The 22,509-nt window shown below is 35.2% G+C and overlaps 1 protein-coding gene across 1 annotated transcript in view; it reads right to left on the bottom strand.

Annotated features, from left to right (window-relative positions):
• Nucleotides 1–1,434: 1,434 nt before the first annotated feature.
• Nucleotides 1,435–22,509, bottom strand: part of LOC145693550 (uncharacterized) — a gene marked incomplete at its 5' end in the record, with an annotated part of 40,560 nt that continues 19,485 nt past the window's right edge. The window contains 2 exon segments of the mRNA XM_081769636.1: nt 1,435–1,796; nt 6,728–6,909. Of these exon segments, the coding sequence (XP_081625762.1) occupies nt 1,658–1,796; nt 6,728–6,909 (321 nt within the window). The 3' untranslated portion in view covers nt 1,435–1,657.

The following is a 22,509-nucleotide window of genomic DNA, read 5'->3' as shown; positions in this document are numbered from 1 at the left end:
TTTGCATGAGGAAGCATTTCGAATTTCAACTCATTGATTTTGGCCATCGCGATAACGGCTGTGTGAACTAGTACATTATCTTAATGAAATAACATTTTCTTTTCCGCCAAATACCATAATTTTTCTTGATTTCATGACTCAAACGCTGCAGTAAGTTTGTATAATACTTGCTGTTGCTTGTTTTCATTTTTGAGGATAATCAATGAAAATTATCCCACCCGCATCCCAAAAAACTGACGCCATGATCTTACCAGCAGATAGAACTATCTTCGCCTTCTTTGGAGCTGATTCTTCCATTTCAGTCCATTATTTTGACTGTTCCTTCGTCTCAGATGTGAAGTGGACTCATGTCTCATCCATGGTTATGAATCGACGCAAAAACTCGGCTTTATTGTTGTGTAACATCGCCAAAAACTCGATTGAAATATCCTCACAATGCTGTATTTGTTATATTGTGAGCAAACGCAGCACCAACTCACGCACAGATTTCTTATGTCTAAATTTTCAGTCAATATGCGACGTACATCACTTTAACTGATGAACACTTTATTTTCAAGTGTAGTTGACACAAAAATTTCATTACATGTCTAACTGTGAAAATACACATTCCTGTATTCACGATTGTCTTGTCACGTCTTTTTAATGTTCCGTTGGTAAAAGCATGCATGACATTTAGAGTATCTCACATCAATTATGTTGCATCCTATACATTGAGTTCAGAGTACCCTCTATGAGTACTAGAAAACCCAGCGAAAGAGAAATTATTCTGAACATGTGTACCAAGGTTATGAATACAGGGTTCACACTGACTTTGAAAGTAGGAAAAATCAAAATTAGTTAGGGAAATTCTTCAAAATATACCGGGAGTCGACTATTCACAAAAACTAACATCCTGCAATATAATGTATGTGTGTGTCAATTTCGGGATCATTTGCCAAACTGGGGATTATAATATTTTTCGATCGCAGTTTAGAAGAACTGCTATCACAACGTTTATCAAATGTGAGAGAGATATTACTGTTCAACGTCAACAGATATGAGGATTCGTTTTAGCTGTTAATATGACAGTAAATGTGAGATTGAAAACATCTTGATATTTTTCTTGTGAATTGGGTATTAACACTTCTAAACATACAAGAAAAGTAAACAATTTAAATGGTTTATTTTACATATTGTTTGTATTGAAAATATCAAAACATGAGAGAATTCTTAACGAATATAAAACGAGCATTATTTTCAGCAACTTTACATATATTCTTTTGACAATTGTGTCACTAACATTCATGTGAATACAATAAAATATTGCTTGTTATATTATAATAATGCTTCTAATTTTTATGTTTATTTATTTACTTGCAGAATTTAATAACAAATGTGTAGCTATTTTAGTCAATACGTGAGCTGATAAATTCGTTACTTGTGCATCAAAAATCCTTGAGATTTCAAATGAACTTTATTTCAGCTCTTACATTCTTTCTTCTGAACTCCATCTTACAATATTACGGTAATACAAGCTATACAAAGACAAAAACTTAACCAACTACATTGACATCTTTAAACTATTAACTAGAACGAACACGCAGACAACTTTTAGTTATTAACGAACACTTGAGCCACAATATTATTACAAGAGCTAAACAACCCAGTTTGAAGGTGCCTACTCAGAATTTTTCAGTTCTTCGAGTTCTTTAATCTCCTTTTCCAATGCAGAAGCCAACTCTCGAAGTTCGGTCATTTCTTTCTTGCTATTTTCCATGCCTTTTTCAATTTCACTGCACTTTTGCTGCATAAACAATCTGAAAATAGACGTTTTATAATTGATCATAAAAGGCAGCAAAAATATTAGACTTATTTTGGAAATAATTTTAACTAAATTTGGTGCAAAATAATGTTAGAAAAAAATTAGAGTAAAATTTTCAACTCTACCCTTGACAAACATGCAGGGTTTCTATTGTTTATTATATTTCCCTTTTATAAGATTCAGAATAGAAAACCCAATCTTCAATCTCAACGGAAGGGATTACATCGTCTTCTTGCTTTTGTTTTTCAATGTGAGACTTTAGTATGGTTTGTTTATGAGCTCTCTCAGCTTTTAAATTATTTTTCTCAGCCAAATTTGTTAAATAGAAAGTAATACTTTGTTTTCGTTTAGCTATGTTTCAAGGTACAATAGATTGCACAATGAAAACAAATATAACTTGCATACGACTAGAATAAATAATTGGAAGTAGGGCATATATCTAATCATCAGAGTTAAATATCTTTGTACGATATGGTAGTTGCATACAATGTTAGGAAACGTTCTTGAACGTATAATGAATGATACCTTTATTTTCGGTACTGGAGAATATGTTTCCTTCTTCATGGTCTGATCTGGTACTTTTCGCGACTCTAAATTTGGGTGACTAGTAAAGATACTTTGAAGAAATATGTATATAGACGAACAATATAAAAAATATTAGTTCATGTATAAATATTTTCATTTCAAGAGCATTATATAAAAATTAGGTATAACTAGACATCGGATTCTTATGCACTTAAAATTAATGAAATATGCATGTAAATATGCTATTAAATGTGTTAAAATATGCACTAACAATGCAATAAAAGAGGGCATTTTTAAACATACAGCAAAGTTGTGACAAAATTTTGCAGGTGAAATATAATATCGAGAGTGTATTTTACCTTCCAGGGACTTACGACAGTTACAATCTATATATTCCTGACTTTTTAAAACAGAGTGCATTTACTTTACACGAAATAATACGAGAATCATTTTTCTACACGTTTTAAGTACAAAAAAGTTTTCGTTTCTAAGAATTTACTCCTATAATTAGCCTTACATAAGATGCTGCTATTTACATTTTGGTATTAGTTTGACATTTGTAGCCAGAAAATGATCTAACATTAATAGCTCTTAGTGGACAATATTTATAGAGAGAAGCTACTTTAGTATTTATATTATCTGGCAAATTGAAAAATAACCCTTGAAGGCATTTTCCCATGTCTTCAGTTGTTGTGTAATCAGAGTTTCTGGTAATAATATCCATCAATTCCTTTTCTACAGAGCCCTCGAATTTACTAGAAACTGACTGGATCTCGTGCCGAACTTCATCAACTAGAACTAAGTATTCACTGAGTAGCATTCGTCATGTGTTTTGTTTCTGAATTGATATCGACATGATATTTCAATATCTTTACCATTATCAAATTTCTCTCAACATCTTGGCAATTGTAAGCGTTTTTACTCTTGGTCCTCCATAAATTACGCATTATTTCATTTTCCCATGCAAAAACCTCTCTGTTGAATAGACCTGTAAATGCATTGAAAATACATGCTAAACATGCATCTGAAATAAAAGTTGTCTAGTATGCTGAATATGCTCTTGAGTACTAATATATGCTCTAACCTTTGAAATATGCATTTATATGTACTATAAAACTTCAAATTTGAGCTGTATTATTGTCGTTGGAAACATCTACCAAGTTTAACAGAGATGCATATAAGCAAACAAATTATGCATTTGCATAAAATTCCGATGTCTAGGTATAACACTATGCTGGAGGTGGTTGTCCAAACCAGGGAACTCACATCGCTATGCCACTGTCAAACATGATCATATTTTGATATTTTCGTATTCGTCATAGCTAGAGACGAAACTTTTTCGTTAATGCGATATGTGCGAAATGTTTAAAAAAAAAAAAAAGTTTCAGGAAACCTCAAACTTTTCGTTTCAGAGCCAGAAATGACGATTATATTATCGCGAATTTTTGTGAAATTCGGCATTACTTGCGATAAATGCGAATGAAACCGAAAAAGTGGAATTCTGTCAATTATTGCTAATAACTAGAAAGCGCATTTTCAATATTATATAACTTTTTTTAAAAAAAAAGTTTCATTTACGAAAAAGCTCTGCGAGTTATTTGATCCAGAAACTGTTTCACTTCATAAAGATGTAGACATCAACAAAACTAAATTGTTGTTGAAATCCTTGACTGTGTTTTGTGGTGAAAATGTTCATAATCTGTTAGTTGCTTACCGTAAATTTAAAAGTAAGGTTGTTGAAGTTCTTAATAATGAAGATAAGGAGGTTGACATTGTATCATTGATAAAACAGTTTAAAAGTTAACCACAGGTCTTTTGCTGTCAGCTCGTTACGTACAATGTGGTTACCACTCTCGAGTGTTGATGCCGAGATATTCTTTTCCAAGTATATGATTGTTACTGACAGGAGAACAAGCTTAAAAGAAGAATTGATAATGTCTTGCTGCATGTTATCCTTCAACTAAGGATGACAATAGAGGAAATGTTTAAATTTTTGTATTAATTTCTATATTTCAGTGAATATACTAGTTAGAATGTGCACCTAATCAAGGTATACCCTAATTTTTGTTTTAGATATACACCTTACTACCAAAAATACACTGTTTACAAGTTCCATACTTTTTTTTTTTTTTAAAGTGCTACATTTAAAAAAAATAAATGCGACATAAATGTGAAAATTGTGGTAATTAATGCTACAAAATATCAAAATTGTTGCAAAAAAGTTTCATCTCTAGTCATAGTAGAAAACCTGTTTCATATGAACATGTTGTTGAACATAAACTACGATATAATGAAACATGAAAAGAACACAATATACAAGTGATTTCCAGAAGATGTCGATTTCATCGAACTTCACTTGTAATGCAATAACTGTTCTTCAGTCAAGTAATTTAATATGTTAAATAATTTGAAACTCTCACCCCCCTTTCTTTCTTTTTAGTTATTTAAATAAGCTAGATCGAGTGCTACATCCATTTACAGGGAAGAAGTGTTTTCGGGATAGCGAAGCAAAATATGTGTGGATGGTCTGACAGTTGCTATTTTATTTTAAACTGTTCTTAGACTGAAGGAGATAGGGAGAGTTAAGAAGGAAGTCAATATACAGCGTATAATGGAAATATATGAGGTAGGTGAGTAAGCAAAGATTTTCTTCCAGTACAAAAGGCTGTTCCGGATATGCTCAACCAACACGTTATAATGTATCCCTTTACGATGCAAAATTTAGTGATCAGAAAGAGTTGTAAATACAAACATTATAACATTAGCTTGACTTTAATCAAGAATGTGATTGGGATAGTACAAGAATTCTCTGTTCCCAGCGTTCGGTTCTTCAACAGAGCATGAGAAGTTGGCCATGCACACAAGTCACCACCAGCCTCAGGCGAAACTTCGTAGAATGGCCAGCAAGAGTCTCCCAAGACCCAAAGACAGATTATGAATCGCCTAAATGTCTTCGGAAACTATCTACTGCATCTTTGAAAATATGTTTAAGACTTGCGGTCATCACTTTACAGACATCCACTGATGAAGACGCAAGTGTAACACTCCGAAGCTGTACAAGTGGCATCTCGCAAATCGAAAGTAGCAGTACGTTGCTTCATTATAAGGCGTGTGCGTACCTTTCCGACTGCGGCAAATCAAGAATTATCATGAGAGACAAAAGCGCGAAGCGCTTCGCAAAGTGACTACGAACATGCAAAGTGGCGTCATCACTATTGCCTAATAACACATTCGCTTAAAGTGGAACGAGAGCCATATCTCTGAATATGATTTTCCTTAATAAATAAATAACTTTTTCAACATCCATGTACGAAATTTCTCCGTTGCAAATCATCTCTTTCTTTCAATTCTTTGCTTGAATTTTGTAGGGGACGCGGTGGCTCAGTGCTAGAGCGTTCACCTCCGGTGCTTGAGGTCCTTGGTTCGATCCCAGCTCACACCAAGTGAGCTTTGTGGTGGATAAACGCTATGCTCGTGGGCTTTCTCGGGTTCTCCCGTTTTCTTCCACTCTTCATTTCATCCATTTCTCATCATCACCGTCTCCGTTAGCCTAACCGGCATAATCGTGGGACGTAAAATTGAATGATTTCATTTTATTTCATTTGAATTCTGTAAATATTAAAATTGGGATTTTTCAAAATTCCCAAATTCTTGATAAAATTTCTAATGTTTGTGAACGACGGAAATCGACATCCTTGAATCACCTCAACATTTCAAGTACTGGAATATTGTTTTCATTGATATTTGTATTCTTGACCTACGATGACCTTGACTTTAGTTGACGTTTCATACTACGTCAGCCTCGTCAATTTTGGTGACTAAGTTATCAATTATGAGTTCTAATTGGATGGTTATGTGTACCGAAAGATGCCACGTAATTTTTGATGGCTCTTTCTTATGAAACGTACTTTTTTTTTTTTTTTTTTTTTTAAGTTACAGAAGTGGAAACAGATCCTACTCGTGTATACGTCACCATAATTGTTGCAGTAAATGATTATTTTGATAAATGTTATTAATAGTATCATTGTCACTTTCTGGACCAATGACAACAACATTGAATGCTTTATTTTTATTTATTGATTGATTTTTTGTTATAAGACCTATAATATGCGACATCCTTAACGATACATTACGGATTTCGGAAAAATCTAGTTGAATTTCTAGATTTGTATCTGGGAAAGTTTCAAATCATTCTTTTTTGTTCCATTTTGTAATCGATATCACATCTCAATGTTTCAGTAGGATAAGCAATCATAATATTTCTAACAACTTAATTCATTTTACCAACTCATGTCTTTCGTAACGGTAACCGGTGATAATACGAGGTATAACATAAAAGTCACGTTCCATCTTACTTTTAGAAAACAGAAACTAGTTAAAATATAAAAACGAAGATCTTACGTAATTTTCTGCAGTTCGTTGAAAGTCAATGAATCCTCGTCATCAGCGAGTTCCTTACATTCCTCATCTTTAAATTTGTTTTTTATATTTTGAATTTCATTGTCTACTTTAGCAAGTTCTTTTAAAATGGTTCCTTTCTCCTGTTTCAGATGACGGATTTCTTGGCTCGCATTCTTCCGATCCTTAAAAACAGGAAGAATGTAACTATTTATTTTGTTACTTTCTGAAATATAATCGTTTCACTTCAGCAGCAACTCTTGAGGGAAGTCACATGAATAAAAAAAAATTAATTCCATCGCTACAAGTTTCACAATACGGTAAACATCTAAATTCTATAGCTACAAACTTCACAATGTGGTAAAAATTTAAATTTTATAGCTACATTATGGCAAAATTTTCAATTTTATTGCTGCAAGCTTCATAATATGGTAAAAATTAAAATTTTATCAGCAAGCTTCCTAATATGGTAACAATTTAAATTTTATAGCTACAAGCTTCAAAATAGGTAAAAACTTAAAATTTCATCGCTTCAAGCTTCACAATATGGTAAAAATTTAAATTTTATAGCTACAAGCTTTCTAATGTGGTAAAAATTTAAATTTTATAGCTGCAAGCTCTATATGGTAAAAATTTAAATTTTATAGCTACAAGCTTCACAATATGATAAAAACTTAAATTTCATCGCTACAAGGTAAGGGACGAAAGCTTTGTACAGCTTTAGGAAAATGTATACAAGAATTAGTACATTAATAAGCCTCTGCAAAGTTTAATGAATCTCTCCATATAAGAGATGAAGTCCTAATTGATTTATTGATCAATGCCCAGACCATACCGCTTCAGCTGGAAATTTCAACTTTGGGCAATAGATAAGATTTGTCAAGTAAGGTACTGATAAGGATTTTTGAAAATTCGAGGAGGAAGTGGAAGGGGATTAGGAGTGTCAATTATGATATTAAAATGTCCATATCTCGGAATCTCTGAGGGTCATAGACATGAAATTTTGTATATGGACTTCTCATTTAAAATAATTAGACATGCGCTTCAGTATTTTTTGATATTTAACTTGGAAGGGAAGAAAGGAGGTGAAAAAGAAAATGGGGCGGGCATTATAATAAGATGTCCATGTCTCGGAATCTCTTAAGGTTAGAGGCATGAAGTTCGGTATTTGAGCTTTTCATTTAAAATAATTAGATATGTGTTTCAATATTTTTTCATATAAATTTGATCTGAAAAAGAACGAAAGAGAGTGGGTATAAAGACGGGCGGAAATTACAATTGTTATAATAAAAGAGTCCATAACTCGGAAACTCTTATGTTTAGATACAAAAAATGGTATTTAGATTTGTCATTTAAATAATATGACACTATTTAGCATTTTTTGATGTCTGACGTACAAGGGGAAAAAATGGGGGGAGTGCAAGTGAAAAGGAGTGGGAGTAGGAAGGAAGGGGAGTGCAAGTAAAATGTCCATATCTCAAAATCTTTTAGCGTTAAGGGACATGAAATTTGGTATTTAGACTTTATTTAAAATATTTGAACACGTGTTTCAGTTATTTTTATATATAGTTGTTCTAGGCGGGAAATAAAAGATGTGGGAGTTCAATTATTTTTTGTCCATATCTCGAAATTCTTTAAGGTTAGAGACATAAAGTTTAGTTCTTGTATCCTTCATTTAAAATAATTAAATATACGTGTATGTTTCATCGTTTCTAAAAATACTTGTCCTAAAAGAGAGAAAAAGAGCCTAGAAGAAAAGGACAGGATTTGCAATTATTATAAGATGTATCTCGAAATCCCTTAAGGTTAGATATATGAAATTTGGTATTTGGACTTCTCACCTACAATAATTAAATCCTTGTTTCAGCATTTCTAGATGTTTGGCCTAGAATAGAAGAAAATGGGGTGGGTGTGCTTCCTTAAGATGTCCATACGAAACATTCGAATTTTGTGGGAAACTTTGAGCACAGACGAATTCTATATAAAAGGTGCAGAAGGGAGAACGCAAAATATTACCCACAATAACATATGGGAGCATTTGCTAGTACTGTATAGATTTTGATCAGTAAGGTTCTTTCTTTCTTCAGTTGATGATCTTTAGTATTCAGATTATAGGGAAGTTAGTTAGGACCTCACTCCTTAAAAAACAAAGATGTTTTTTGTAGCTTCAGAAACATCATTAGGCCTATACGCATGGGTGCGATGGGAGTAGAACGGACTTATTTATTTATTTATTTTATTTATTTATGACTTCTTTTACGTGGCGAAGTTAAGGCTCTGCAGCCTTCTCCGAGCACTTAACTACGTGCATACATTCTTTAAAAAGAAAAAACAATACATAGAAAATACTAACATTTACAAAAGGAAAGTATTGAACCACATAAAAACTACTTAAGTAGAAAAAAATAGTTAAACACTTCAAAACAAAAATTGAAAATAATATACAATAGAGGAAACAAAATAACATGGAGAAACCTAAATTGTATATTACATATAGCGGTACTAGAAGTGTGAATATATAAGCTGTACAAATTAACATAGTTTACCTATTGGTTGTGATCATATATGGGTAATTAATAATCTGGTAAGACGAAGATGCCTCATGTGCTACCAGTATCCTTATCTTTACTTAAGAGAAAGAAATTTACAGATTTTTTAAAATTTGGCAACTGTGGAAACGTTGTGTATTAATTGAGGTAAACTGTTCCAGAGGCGTGTAGTATTTACTGTGAAGGATTTTGAGTATGAATCAGAATTGTGCTGGGTATGGAGAGCAAGAAATTATCTTGTGATCTTGTGCTTCTAGTATGATAAATAGTCTGATAAATATAAAGTCTGAAAGTCTGATAAATATAAAAATCTACGGGCTAGGTACGATGGTTCTGACGTAGTAAGTATTTTGTACAATAGGGTAAGATTATGTAAATTTCTTCTTTCAACTGACGTCAGCCATGACAGTTTTTTATAAAATGATGAGATGTTCCCTGTAAGTTAAATTGAAAATAAATCTAGTGCAGGCATTTTGCACTCTTTGCAAGCGCTTTGATTGATTTTCGGTTAGATCAGAATAGACTGAGTCGCAATAGTCAAGATATGGAAACACCAGTACCTTGACAAGTTTGATCTTCAGAGATATTGGTAAGAAATTTCTTAGTCGATTTAACGTATGCAGGGCACCAAATGCTCTCTTGCAAACTCAACTTATTTGATCTGACCAGGACAGATTTTGATTTAGAATGACTCCCAAATTTTTGACAGTTATAGAGAATGGAATAACAGTATTGGACAATGTTATATTTGGGAGCTGATAGATATTAATAGAAGAGAATTCTTGGAGAGCCAATTAAGATGCACTGCGATTTTGTTGCATTTAATTTTAACCCGTGAGCCGTAGACCAGTCGCTGATTTTGTTTAACTCGGTATTTATTTTCTCAATCGCATTATTAATATCTTGTTGGGGAAAAGAAGCATATAACTGAAAATTATCAGCGTAAATATGGATGATTTTTACAATATGTGAGAATTTTAGGGAGATCATTAATGTAAAGGGCAAAGAGAAGGGGACCGAGTACACTACCCTGCGGCACTCCACTGTTGATACAATGCCATGTTGATATGTGATCCTGATTGATCACTACTCTTTGTTTACGTTCGTGAAGGTAAGAATGACACCATTTAACCATTGATTCAGAAAAATTAAACAATAATGATAATTTCTGAAGTAATATGTCAAAATCAGTCGTTTGAAATGTCTTACTATAGTCAAGTAGAGCCAGAAGCGTCAGTTTTCTGTTATCAATAGCCCATCTTATATCATCCGTTACGTTTACTAGTGCAGTGCATGTGCTATGATTACTTCGAAAACCAGATTGAAATGTATTCAATAAGTTATTTGTAGTTAAGTATTCCCGAATTTGATCATTTACAATATATTCAAAAATTTTTGAAAGCACGGGAAGGACACTGATAGGACAATAGTCTGCGATATTGTCAGCGTTGTTCTTTTTTGGAAGTGGGCGGACCTTAGCGAGTTTCCATACTGTGGGAAAAGTACCTGTGGCAAGAGAGTAATTAAATATGTCAGTGATAGGATTAAGTACATGCGGTAAGATTTTCCTGATCATGGTTATTGAAATATCATCTGTACCAGTGGCTTGAGATTTAATTCTTTGGACCGCTTTTAATACATGCGCAGGCTGTATGTGAGAAAACGAGAACAGAGAGTTAATTTCCGAAGCTACAATATTATTCATTGTTTGAAGTTTCATGGAGGCTGGTATCATACGGCTTTGACAGAAAAAAATGTTCAATTCATCTGGCATATGCTCCATCATTTGTTTTGAAGATACAGTGGCGTTCTGACATGTGAGCATAATTGTCTTATATACAATAAAAGTGCCCATGAAAGCAGGAGCATGATGCAATGTGTGTCTTTGAAATTTTAGAGGAGGGATGAAAAATAGACCCTTATACCAGTTAGCAATTAGAATTTTGTGCAATGTATAGAATAACATTTATTTAAATTAGTGCTGCACCATGAGAGGCGGATGGTCATTGAAGGCCAACACTGTGAAAGTGTGAAAGGAGTTTCTTTTTCAACCTCCCTTAAGCCATCAGAGGGAAACCACCTGAAAAATGGAAATAAAACAAAACTGTTTACTGGACGTCGCCCACACCTGACACCGATAGAAAAACTCTGCTGTTCAATCGTTGTGGAGTAGTGAGCTTTAAAAATATCGAGTCCAATCAAAGCGTCCACCAAATGTAATTCGATTTCGATTTCCCCAGGTGCTGTTCTTGAAATTTCAGATACTCAGCAAGTTAGTAGACAGTTAAGAAAATGTAATCAGCTTATCAGATTGCACCAGTAGCGTAGCCAGGATGTGTGTTTGGGGGGGGGGGGCAAGTGCTGTTATAGGTACATATAGAAAAATTACAAACAAAAAAATATATAAACATAAAAATATATAAAAAATTACAAACATCAAAGTACCAAAGTACATTGTCGGACCTCTTTGGGGGGGGCGGCCCCTCCGGGCCCCCCCTTCCCTACGCCACTGGATTGCACCAACAATTAATTTCCACCAATGACAGATTATTAGTTGTAAAATAAAGTTAAAAGTGTAAAATTGTTGTTGCATATCAATCGGTTTCAATAATTACTTATCACGCACTACAAAACCTTTCAGTTTAAAAGCTCAACTGCATCTTTAGCAAAAACAAACATTGACAAACGGAAATATTGTGATAAGGAAAACGTTTCACAGTTAACCGTCAAACTTTCCTGTTTTCAACTATTCCATTAACAAACGGTTTTCATATATTTGATTACATCTACAATCTTAGACTACGAGTCATGAATACGAATGCTAAGGTTCAAAGTGTGAGTGTTGTTGTATATCAATAAGGTTTAATATTTACCTATCAGGTTTTAAGTCTTTAAATTGTCCACCAATCACTTTAGGCTATGAGTCATAGCTACAATCCTAGGTTTCGTAGTGTGACATTGTTGATGTACGAGGCGCATGTAAAAAAAAGCCCGATATAGAAGAATATTCTTTTATTGTGATTGATATACAAGTACATACCTTGGCTATTTTTCAACGTAGTCATCATGAACCTTCAGACGTTTCTGGTAGTGTGACACAAGTTTCCACATACCATCTGTGAAAATTTTGCCGAATGGGAGTGCAGCGAGTCCAGAATTGGTATCTTAAGCACTTCACTGTCTTGAAACGTTTCGATGCAAGCCATTTTTTTTTCAGGTGAAGAAAAAGAAGAAAATCTCTGGAAGCAAGGTTGGGGATGTAAGGAGAATAACTGAATAGTTCCCATCGAAATCTTTGAATTGTCTCAACAGTACGAGCAGTTGTGTATGTGCGGTTATTGTCATGGATCAGATGAATACCAGAGCGTAGCATTTCTCTCCGTCGATTTTGGATGGCACGCCACAGTTTATTCAGTGTATGATAATACACATCTACTGTAATTGTTTGTCCTAGTTCCAAGAATTCACACTCTTCTGGTCAGGCAAGATTTCGTCCCGTTAGATTTTTGGTCTGTGAGATTTGACCAGGCGAGATTTTGATCCGAAAGGATTTTCGGCGGCAAGCATTAAGCACGCGAAATTGTGGCTGCAAAGTTTCGGCCGCGAGATTTTGTACCCAAACTGTCGAAGACGAGTACGCTAACCATACCACGAAGAAGCTTTAAAGATGTTCAAGTAGCCATAATAAATAATAATCCTGCAAAGCTGAATTCCTCTCAGGTTTACTGGCAGCGGCGTAGCGTAAGGGAACGCCGGTATGCCCGGCATCCCCTATTAATAAGGAAAAGTACGTATTTCATTTTATATATAAATTGTTTGTTTATAATTATCACAATTATTTCCACTGCAATCTTCTGGATGCGGTCTCTCCCCTGCTTTGACAAGCGGAACCTACGCATGCGCGTCACTCAGATGCACATTTTCTGTCTTTCCTCTCTTGTCGTATGCTATGTTCCTTCGGCATCCAGGTCTACTACAAGCATCGGGGTTTTCGACTGCTTTCTGTCGAATGCGCATGCACAACTACTTGTTTTCGTACCCCTCGTCATCCCTTACAAGCCTACATTTTGCTTTAGATATAAGCTGGCGTATTCTCAAATATTGCCAACTCTATCTTCAGCTGTAGTTTCTGAACAGAAGGTACGAGCGCTAACGTCAGGAAATAGAAGAAAACAGAAATGGTTAGTCCAACGTCATTATGAAGCATGTCGCTTATGTAAGTGATAGTATAAAAATAGTTGTGCTTTAATCGTAATTAAATGCATTGTAATTGTAATCATAATTAAAGGCAAACTATTAATTTACATCATAAATACATATTATGTCCTAGGGCGTAGCCAGAAACTTTTTGTGGGAGCTCACATACACAAGCATAAATATAATACATTCTGTAGAATCACAGTCACCGATCTGGTAGGCTAAGAGAACCAGTATCCCCCACCCACCCCATGGTAAAGATTACTTGGCATGATAGGCATATGCCTGCTGTGTAATTGTGCTGTTAGTGCCGACGTTGAGAAGTGTGGAGATAAAAATTCACGAACGGGCACCTGAGGTCCTGTCCCAAGATGACAAATTTCTAGGAGAGACTTTTTTTTCTTTTTTTGTCAAGAACAAGTTATGCGAAAAAAGAAGCACATAAGAGAGAAATAAAGGGAACTATACTGAAAACAATGTTCATACAACAGTGGAACCGAGTTTTCTAGTCACAACGCTAGTAGCAGAAGAAGGAGCAGAGACAACTGCTTATTGGTTTCTAACGTAATCCACGCATTTGTTTCTGTATGCTCCACCAGGTATGCAAATAGGATCCCTGGCCTCCTAAATTTTTTTTTGGCCTCCCAAATCAATTATTGTGAGTAGTTATTGATACAAAGAGATTTGGAATTGTGACGATTCGACCCCCTAGCATAGCCCCTCCCCTAAACTTTAGTGGCTGGTTGCAGGTCTTAATGAGCAGACTCAGCGATATAGTAGGGCCTACTTGTTATTAATTTTCTATTTATGTTCTGTGATCGTTTGGGATGGGCGCAAATTATGCCGTGCTAAATATAAAGCTTCTGAGTTATTTCATGAACATGGCTTTACAATCTTTTTTTGTGATAAATTATTGAAAAACGTCGGAACAGTGGGATCATATGTGAAACACAGAGCATGCAAGGGAAATCATTTATTATATCATTGTCCTAAATGGGGTTTGATTCTGCCCACCCCTACCTGGCTACGCTCTTGCGTTCTATACTAGATTTATGCTTTTGATTAGCAACACTGATCATTGGTAGCCAAGAAAAAAATTGGCGGTAGGCCTATTGAGTTTCTTTTGCGTTGTGAATTGAAGTGAATAGTTGTTTTATTGTTTAGTGTAGTGTGAAGAAAATTACATTTATAACTAATAGACAAAGTTGTGGAAAGAGTTCGGCTGCAACAAGGTTAAACAAATGATGACTGCGATAACAGTACCAGACACAAATTTAATTGACTTTTTGTTAACAACTCCCATATCTCGGTTGAGTTACGAGCAGCGTTGCTCTCTGAAAGGGAAACGACCTGCCCTAAAGCTTTTCATAAAAACGACAGCTAGCAATCATTCACGAACATTTCAGTCTTCGTGATATGACAGGTTTTCTTGGCTTTCTGTGTCCTCTGTAAGAAATAAAATGTTCTGTTTCGTCTGTATTATGTTTGGGGCAAAGGGGTCAGAGTGGTATTCAAATGGCGTTTCTGATTTTGGTAGTTTCATAAAGCTAGAAAACATGAGTCATTGAAACAACATTTGCTGCATAGTAAACCTTCTCATTTCTTAGGGAGAACACGCACTGAACATGTATTTTATTGTATTGTATCACACAAGAGACTAACTTTGGCATCCCCATTTCGAAATACCACGCTACGCTACTGTTTACTGGTGTTTTTCATTTGATTACGTTCAGGGCTGGATTAACCGATCTGGAGGCCCGGGGCTAGAAAAAATATGTGGTCCCTGCTGACTTCACCTAATACATTTCTGAGAAAATACACTGGGAAAGTTAAGGATATATGTTTCATATTTTAGGTCATATTTTATTTTATGATGATGATTGTAACTTCATGAGTCTTTTTAGATAGCCACTTGAGGTTTTAATCAGAGTGGAGGCCCAGGGCTCAGTCGTTCTTTCAGAAAAAATGTTTCGGGGGACACACTTAGTATTCCGGGGGGGGGGGCACTGCTGGTACTATTCTATTTATTATTATATTATAAACGTATTGTTTTTGTCTCCTCCGGGGGGAGGCACTCTCAGAGCTCCCCAAAACATGTCTGGAAGAAACATTGCCAGGGCTATATCCCCCCTTAATCCGGCCCTGATTACGGCCATGACTGTGAATACCTTTCACATCGAGAGTTTGTTCAACAACTCTCCATTTTGAAACTCCTGTGGCGCTTCCTAGTGGCTATATACAAGGTGTTTCAAAGTGAATATCGAAATTTTAAGGCTTTGTAATAAGAATTAACTTACAATTATTAAAATTATATAAAATGAAAGAGCAGCTTGAATAGTTTTGTATGCACGCTTCCACATGCAGTCAGGGCCGGTGACAGGGGGGACAAAGTTGACAAATGCCCAGGGGACCGGACCCGCAGGGGGCACGGGCTAAAATAATTAAAAATAAAAATCTTAATTTTAAATAAATTTAAATGCCAACAAGAATACAAACTTTTGTTGTTCAAAAAGTGAAAAAAAATCAAGGTGGAGCGTGTCAGTGACTCAGTGCAAGGGCACCCATCATGGGGGCAAGGTGGGGCGACCGCCCTCTCCTAAAAGGAAATTGTACTTGGGCATATCGAAAATCCAATAGAATTTTTACATTAGTTACAGCAAAATCTGAAATTATATTTGAAACGTCGCTTATACTTGCCCCCCCCCTTGGAAACCACAACATGGGCACCCTTGACTCAGTGTACAGTAGAGTCGTAACCAATGGCGAAGGGTGATAGTTTCAAGAGGGTAGGCCCAATGTTCTACTACTATTACTACTAATAATAATAATAATAATAATAACGATAATGATAATAATATTAATAGTAAAATGAAATAGATGAGACAAATATTTTACTGCAGAAATACAAGAAGACGAATTCACATAAATTTAATGCAATTGTAGTTCATCGACAGCACTTATTCGATCCGGATCTCAATTTTCATAATGAAATTGACGTATGTGACTCGTAGATGATCTTAATTCGCCATAATGCAATTTAATTGTTTTAATTGGCGTGACCGGGTGGGGAAGATGGACTATCACATTATCTGCGCTTCACAAGAAATATATGTTGTTTAGTCTACATGTACTGAAATAAACTCTGCTTGTAAAATTTTGTCTTTAATCATATTGTTCAAAACACATGACAAGCATTCAATCAAGATATTTTGTGTGTCACTTAATTCCCCTTTAAAACAGAATCAGACTTACATATTTTTATACGCTGCTCTTTATTTCAACAACTTTATATATATATATATATATATATATATATATATATATATATATATATATATATATATATATATATATATATATATATATATATATATATATATATAATGATAAAAAGGCCTTGTGTCCATCTTAAACTAAATACAACTTTCTTGCAAGGCTGTCTATAATCTTTATTATAAATTAATTATAAATGTTACAGTTTCGGAAGTATATCACTTCCTTCTTTAGACTACTATTCTTTATACAGACAGTATAAAGGAATAGTAGGCTCTAGTCTGAAGAAGGAAGTGATATACTTCCGAAACTGTAACATTTGTAATTAATTTATAATAAAGATTATAGACAGCCTTGCAAGAAAGTTGTATTTAGTTTGTATATATATATATATATATATATATATATATATATATATATATATATATATATATATATTTGTACCAATGCATGCAGAACTCTCTTGCCCTCCGTTTGTTCTATTTTCAACACAGGCGTTAGTCTTCTTTCTTTAATAACACATTCATTTTCAAAAGACCACTGACATAGGTTCTTTAATAGGAATTATATTACGTATATTCATATTCTCCACTTACTGACATTTTCTCTCATTCACTTTTGCAATAGGCTAGTTTTAGACGAAAGCATTTATCGTAGCATTTCTCGTAGCAGATGTGCTGCCAAAATTCTATGGCATCAAAAGTATATTGTTCTTTTAGACGGTAGCATTTTGATAAGCATTTGGTCGTGACGTAGCAAACAAATCACTGGAGAAGAGCGCAATTATGGCTCCAAAACTAAAAACAGATATTTCAGTCACTATTTCTTCTAAAGCCCTTTTTCGCATTTGCTTATTATGATACAAAGGACTTTTAACGGTGCAGTTATACTATACAGATCCATAGATTTTAAAATTTACAGAATACATTTCTAATATTTTAATAGAGTAGTGTATAAGTAATGGAAATATGGTGTGCACTTACATGTTACATCTGAGATGCGTATTTATGTGGAAATATATAAATTAAAGTCGAACCTGAAATGCACGTAATCTTCAATAAGCTGCCATAAAATTTTGGCAAGTCTGTAATTTCCCCATTTTGTATCGAGAACAGAACCGAACCAACCCCTTCGGGGCTTCTAACCCGTTCCCACTCCTCCTCCTACTACTACTAGGCCTACTACTCTATTACTACACTTACTGTTACTGTTACTATTACTAAGTACTCCTACTTCTACTCTTACTACTACTACTTACTACTACTACTACTACTACTACTACTTACTCCTCCTCCTACAACTACTACAACTACTTACTTCTCCTCCTCCTACTACTACTTATACTATGGATCCGTATAGTAGAACTACACGTTGCCACCTGTTAAAGTGAACCTGCACTGGAGAATGCAAGAGCACACCTCAGACATGATTGCTGAAAGTACAATAAATGAAACGAGAAAGTTTTTTTTTTTTTTTATGAATTTCGGTGTGGATCCGTGTAGTGAAACTGCACGCTTTTAATTTTGTACAAACAAGGATGTTCCTCATATTTTTTAATCATCATAATGATAGTATCCCTTCTCCAACTCATTTTTCTTTACTACAATTCAATTTCCCACACAAAACAAAGAGCATGTATATTTGGCACAGAATCTTTCTTTTTCTTTTAACACACCAAGGCGCTGCAATCGGAGCAGAAATGCTAGGGAAAATGCTACGAAATAGAGCAGGTTCTATCAACAGGAAATGCCATAGGATATGCTATGGCATGGGAAATGCTATAGCATTTAATACTTTACACGTAGGATATCAATGATACGATTTTTGCTACGAGAAATGCTACGATAAATGCTTCCGTCTAAAACTAGCCTAAGAAAAAAATCACAATATCTCAAAAACATACGCTTTTTCTAATGAACTCAACGAGTCTGATTTCGTACAGGTTTGCGCCAACGCAACGGAATAAAGGGGCATTAGTTTGCGATAATAGGCGTAGCGCCTTTACAATTTTTTGTTCCAGTTTTTGCGTTGCGTTAGAGTCCGCAAAATTAAGCAAAGTTGGAACGGAATGGAGCCCACGTTATCTTGCTCTTTATTTGTTTGATATATAGAATCGAAATCGAAGATCTCGAGAGAAACTAGTAGGTAGAAACGAAAGTCGATAAGCGCTGAGGCCGGTCTCTTTCGCAGGTTATACGCTGCTGAAGAAAACGTCATTTCCAACACGTTCTCTCGCGGGATTTTCTGAGTAGCTTGGCGGTAGTTCTACTGTCGCCTGAGACACTGTTCGGTGAGCCTCCCAGCAGTGGTGCCAACCACGATTTCTTTATCGAACATTTTTTTTTCAACTTAGAAAATATCATGCATTCTGTGCAAGGAAAATGAATTAATTATAAATTATAATTTCTGAAAGTAAATGGGTAGGCCGGGCCTCAGGGCCTCTTACGACCCTTCGCCACTGGTCGTAACCGTGATTATTGTTGTCAACGTGTGTTGAGGCGTGGGTCGTGGGTGATAAAGACGAAAAGCAAGAGCGCTGTTATTCCCCTCCCCTCCCCTTGCCGCAAACCTTCGCCACTCAGCGACCGCGACCGGTATCCTGAAATCGTCAAGAAACCCCATCCCCCCATCTTCAGTTCATTGCTTACTCTTTAGTAGCCCGTAAATAATCGTTTGCTCTATGCCAGTCACAGATTAACAGTAATTGCTGGAAGCTAAACATTCTGGTTTTGTGTCATTGGTGTTGTAAACATACATTACAGTATTCTGTATTATATCAGTTATGAGAGATCATTTTATCAACCTCAATAACGGGTTCGCTCAACGTAACAAACAGGTGATTATTATGTCCTGATTTGCGTACTTTACTTTATAAAACAGTATCAAACGTTATAATTAGCATAATGTTTTTAACAATTCAGAACAAAATAATATAATGAAATGAATACATCTATATTTTTAGTATTTTATATTTATTTTAACCGATATAATTGATGAAATGTTTCTTTGGCATTTCTTTGAGCGGCCATTCGCCTTAATATCAATATCTTTTGAAGTACATAAGTTCCAGGGGCGTAATGTTAGGCAGAGGCGGATTTAGGGGGGATTGCCCCGATCGCTGCCCCAGAAGAGGAAACGTCCTTATTTTATATATAAATAAACCCATCCATAACAAGTTTGGAGCTCTTAAAAATAGCTCTAAGTAGCAGTATTACTACCGACCGCCCCCCCAGAAGTCCGTCCTGGATCCGCCCCTGATGTTAGGGCCTGCAGCGCCTGCAATGCAGGCGGACCCGGAGCTTTAGGAGCCCGCAGGAAAGCATATAAAATGTTATAATTATTCAGATTAGAAAGAAATATAAAGATTAAAATATATACAAATATCAATATAGAAATATATAAAATATAATAAAATAAAATCCTAGTTATTAAGGAATGGTCAAGATCAAGAATCATGACGGTTTCGTAGAATCGGTCAACGTTAAATTTAGTACAGTAGTAAGAGTGTGTAAACAATGCTTGTTTTTGCCATCTCTCGTAATCGTAACACTTGGTTGCGGCATAAAAAGCGGTGCATAGGCTATTAGTTATTACAAAACAATGACAATTATTATATGAAAATATATACCAAAATATCACATTTTAGCAGTGTGCGATTTGACGTGTCGCCATGTGTCCCCAGATTAGGTTTCACTAGTTGCAGTGTGGAAATTACATATTGCTTAGAACTGTCAGTTGTTAATTTTGGTTTATAGCACAATGAGGAATTACAGCCTGTGTACTGTGTACAGAGAGGAGTTGTGCGCTGAATGTTTTACATAAATGTAATCCTATTGGCATAAAAACTAATTGCAGTCCTAATTGCATATAATATATAATTTTTTAAAAACTCATTTTTTATTTTCAGAGCAAGATAATTGAAAATGGACACATACAAGCATAAGTCAGGAGCTCAGAAGTGCAAAGAAATACAAAAGAAACTCGACATTGGCAAAAAATAATGTAGGACATTATTTGATGTTAGAATTAAAGTAGATGTTACTGGTCTTGCCGACATGAATTCAGAAGAAATTTCTCCATGCTTTGATAAAACCCCTAATATTGATGAAAGTAAAAAGCGTGAAAGTTGTAGTTTAGATGAAGTAGTAGGAGCTTCTACCCTTGAATCTGTCTCAAGAGAAGAACAAGAAACTCCAATTCAAACTATGGATACCGAGATCGGGACTATAATTACAAAATCAGACTTAGGACTTTTAAAGAACAAGGTGATAAACAGCAATATTATTTAGGTTTTTGTGAACATGGGCCCACCTGACATGCCACCAGACCTGCCAAATGATAGAAAAAGGTCATTTCCCAAAACAGTTATTTTTTCAAGAAGACCGAACGGAGAGAGTGTTAGGAGAGACTGGTTTGTATGTAGTGATACCGCAGAGTCATTTTGTTTTCCGTGTAGGCTTTTTGATAGTGATTGTGGGAGTGAGAAATCTTATTCAAACAAGTCTGTTTTATTGAGTAACGATGGATGGAAAAAGGAATACGGCTGGCGGAAGCTGTATGACATAATACCAACGCATGAGAGAAGCACCTCTCACAAGAAAGTTACATCCAATGGAGAGAGTTAGAAAGCGACTCAATGAAACTTCAGACATTCATTCGCAGCTTGATTCTGAATTGGCCTCAAGAACGAAATACTTGAAAGAAATATTTCAAAGATTGTTATCTGTAGTTATGATTCTTGGAGAGCGAGGTTTAGCTTTCAGAGGGACCTCCGAAAGGATAGGTGATCCCAAAAATGGCAACTTTTTGGGGTTGATGGAGTTGTTATCTGAATTTGACCTATTACTCAGAGAAGATATCTCAAAAATAAAAAAAAAGGCTCAAGAAGGGGAAAACGGCTTCAAGCGCACTACTTATCTAAAGATTCCCAAAACGAGTTTATCCAAACTTGTGGTGCTAGAGTTTGGCAGAAGGTGCTAGAAGAGAGGAAAATATCCAAATATTTTTCCATTATTGCTGACTCTACTCCAGATGTCTCCCACACGGAGCAAATAACATTGGTGTTAAGATACGTATTACATTGTGAATTGGAATTTAAGGTTACTGAGAGGTTCTTAAGTTTTGTTGATTGCAACCAAAAATGGCCACCAACAGGAGAGGATGTTGTTAACTTGATTATGAGTGAACTTGAAAAGAACTCGATTCCTTTAAAGGATTGTAGGGGACAAGGTTATGACAACGGTGCAAATATGGTCGGAGTTTATAATGGTGCTCAAGCCTTTATAACTAAACATAACAATCTTGCCTTTTACTCCAGTTGCGCCACACATAGCCTGAATCTGTGTGGGGTTAATGCCACAGAGTGCTGTGAAGAAGTAATAACATTTTTTGGGATGTTTCAAAAAACATACAACTTTTCTCCAGGAATCCACAGAGATGGGAACACCTAGAAAAACGGATAGGATGCTCTCTGTATAACCTTTCCCAAACTAGATGGTCGGCAAGAATAGATAGTGTTCGACCTTTTGTCAAGCACTTGCCGTTCATAATTCATGCCCTAAATGACCATAAAGGGCTTAATCTAACCGCAGAGTGTAAAACAAAGCTAAAAGGAGTTACGAAGTATTTGAGATCCTTTGAATGTATTATCATGTCCACAATATGGCTAAAAGTGCTTGTTACCATTGATCACAAGAATAAAGTTTTACAAACCCGATCTGCAACTCTCGACGTAGAGACAAAAAACATTGATGATCTAATTGAGGA

This window comes from Thermobia domestica, chromosome 8 (assembly GCF_964235325.1).
Source record: "Thermobia domestica chromosome 8, izTheDome1.hap1.1, whole genome shotgun sequence".
NCBI classification, from domain to species: Eukaryota; Metazoa; Arthropoda; class Insecta; order Zygentoma; family Lepismatidae; genus Thermobia; species Thermobia domestica.
Note: the sequence above shows the minus strand (reverse complement) of the source record. Positions and strands in the feature narration are given on the sequence as shown.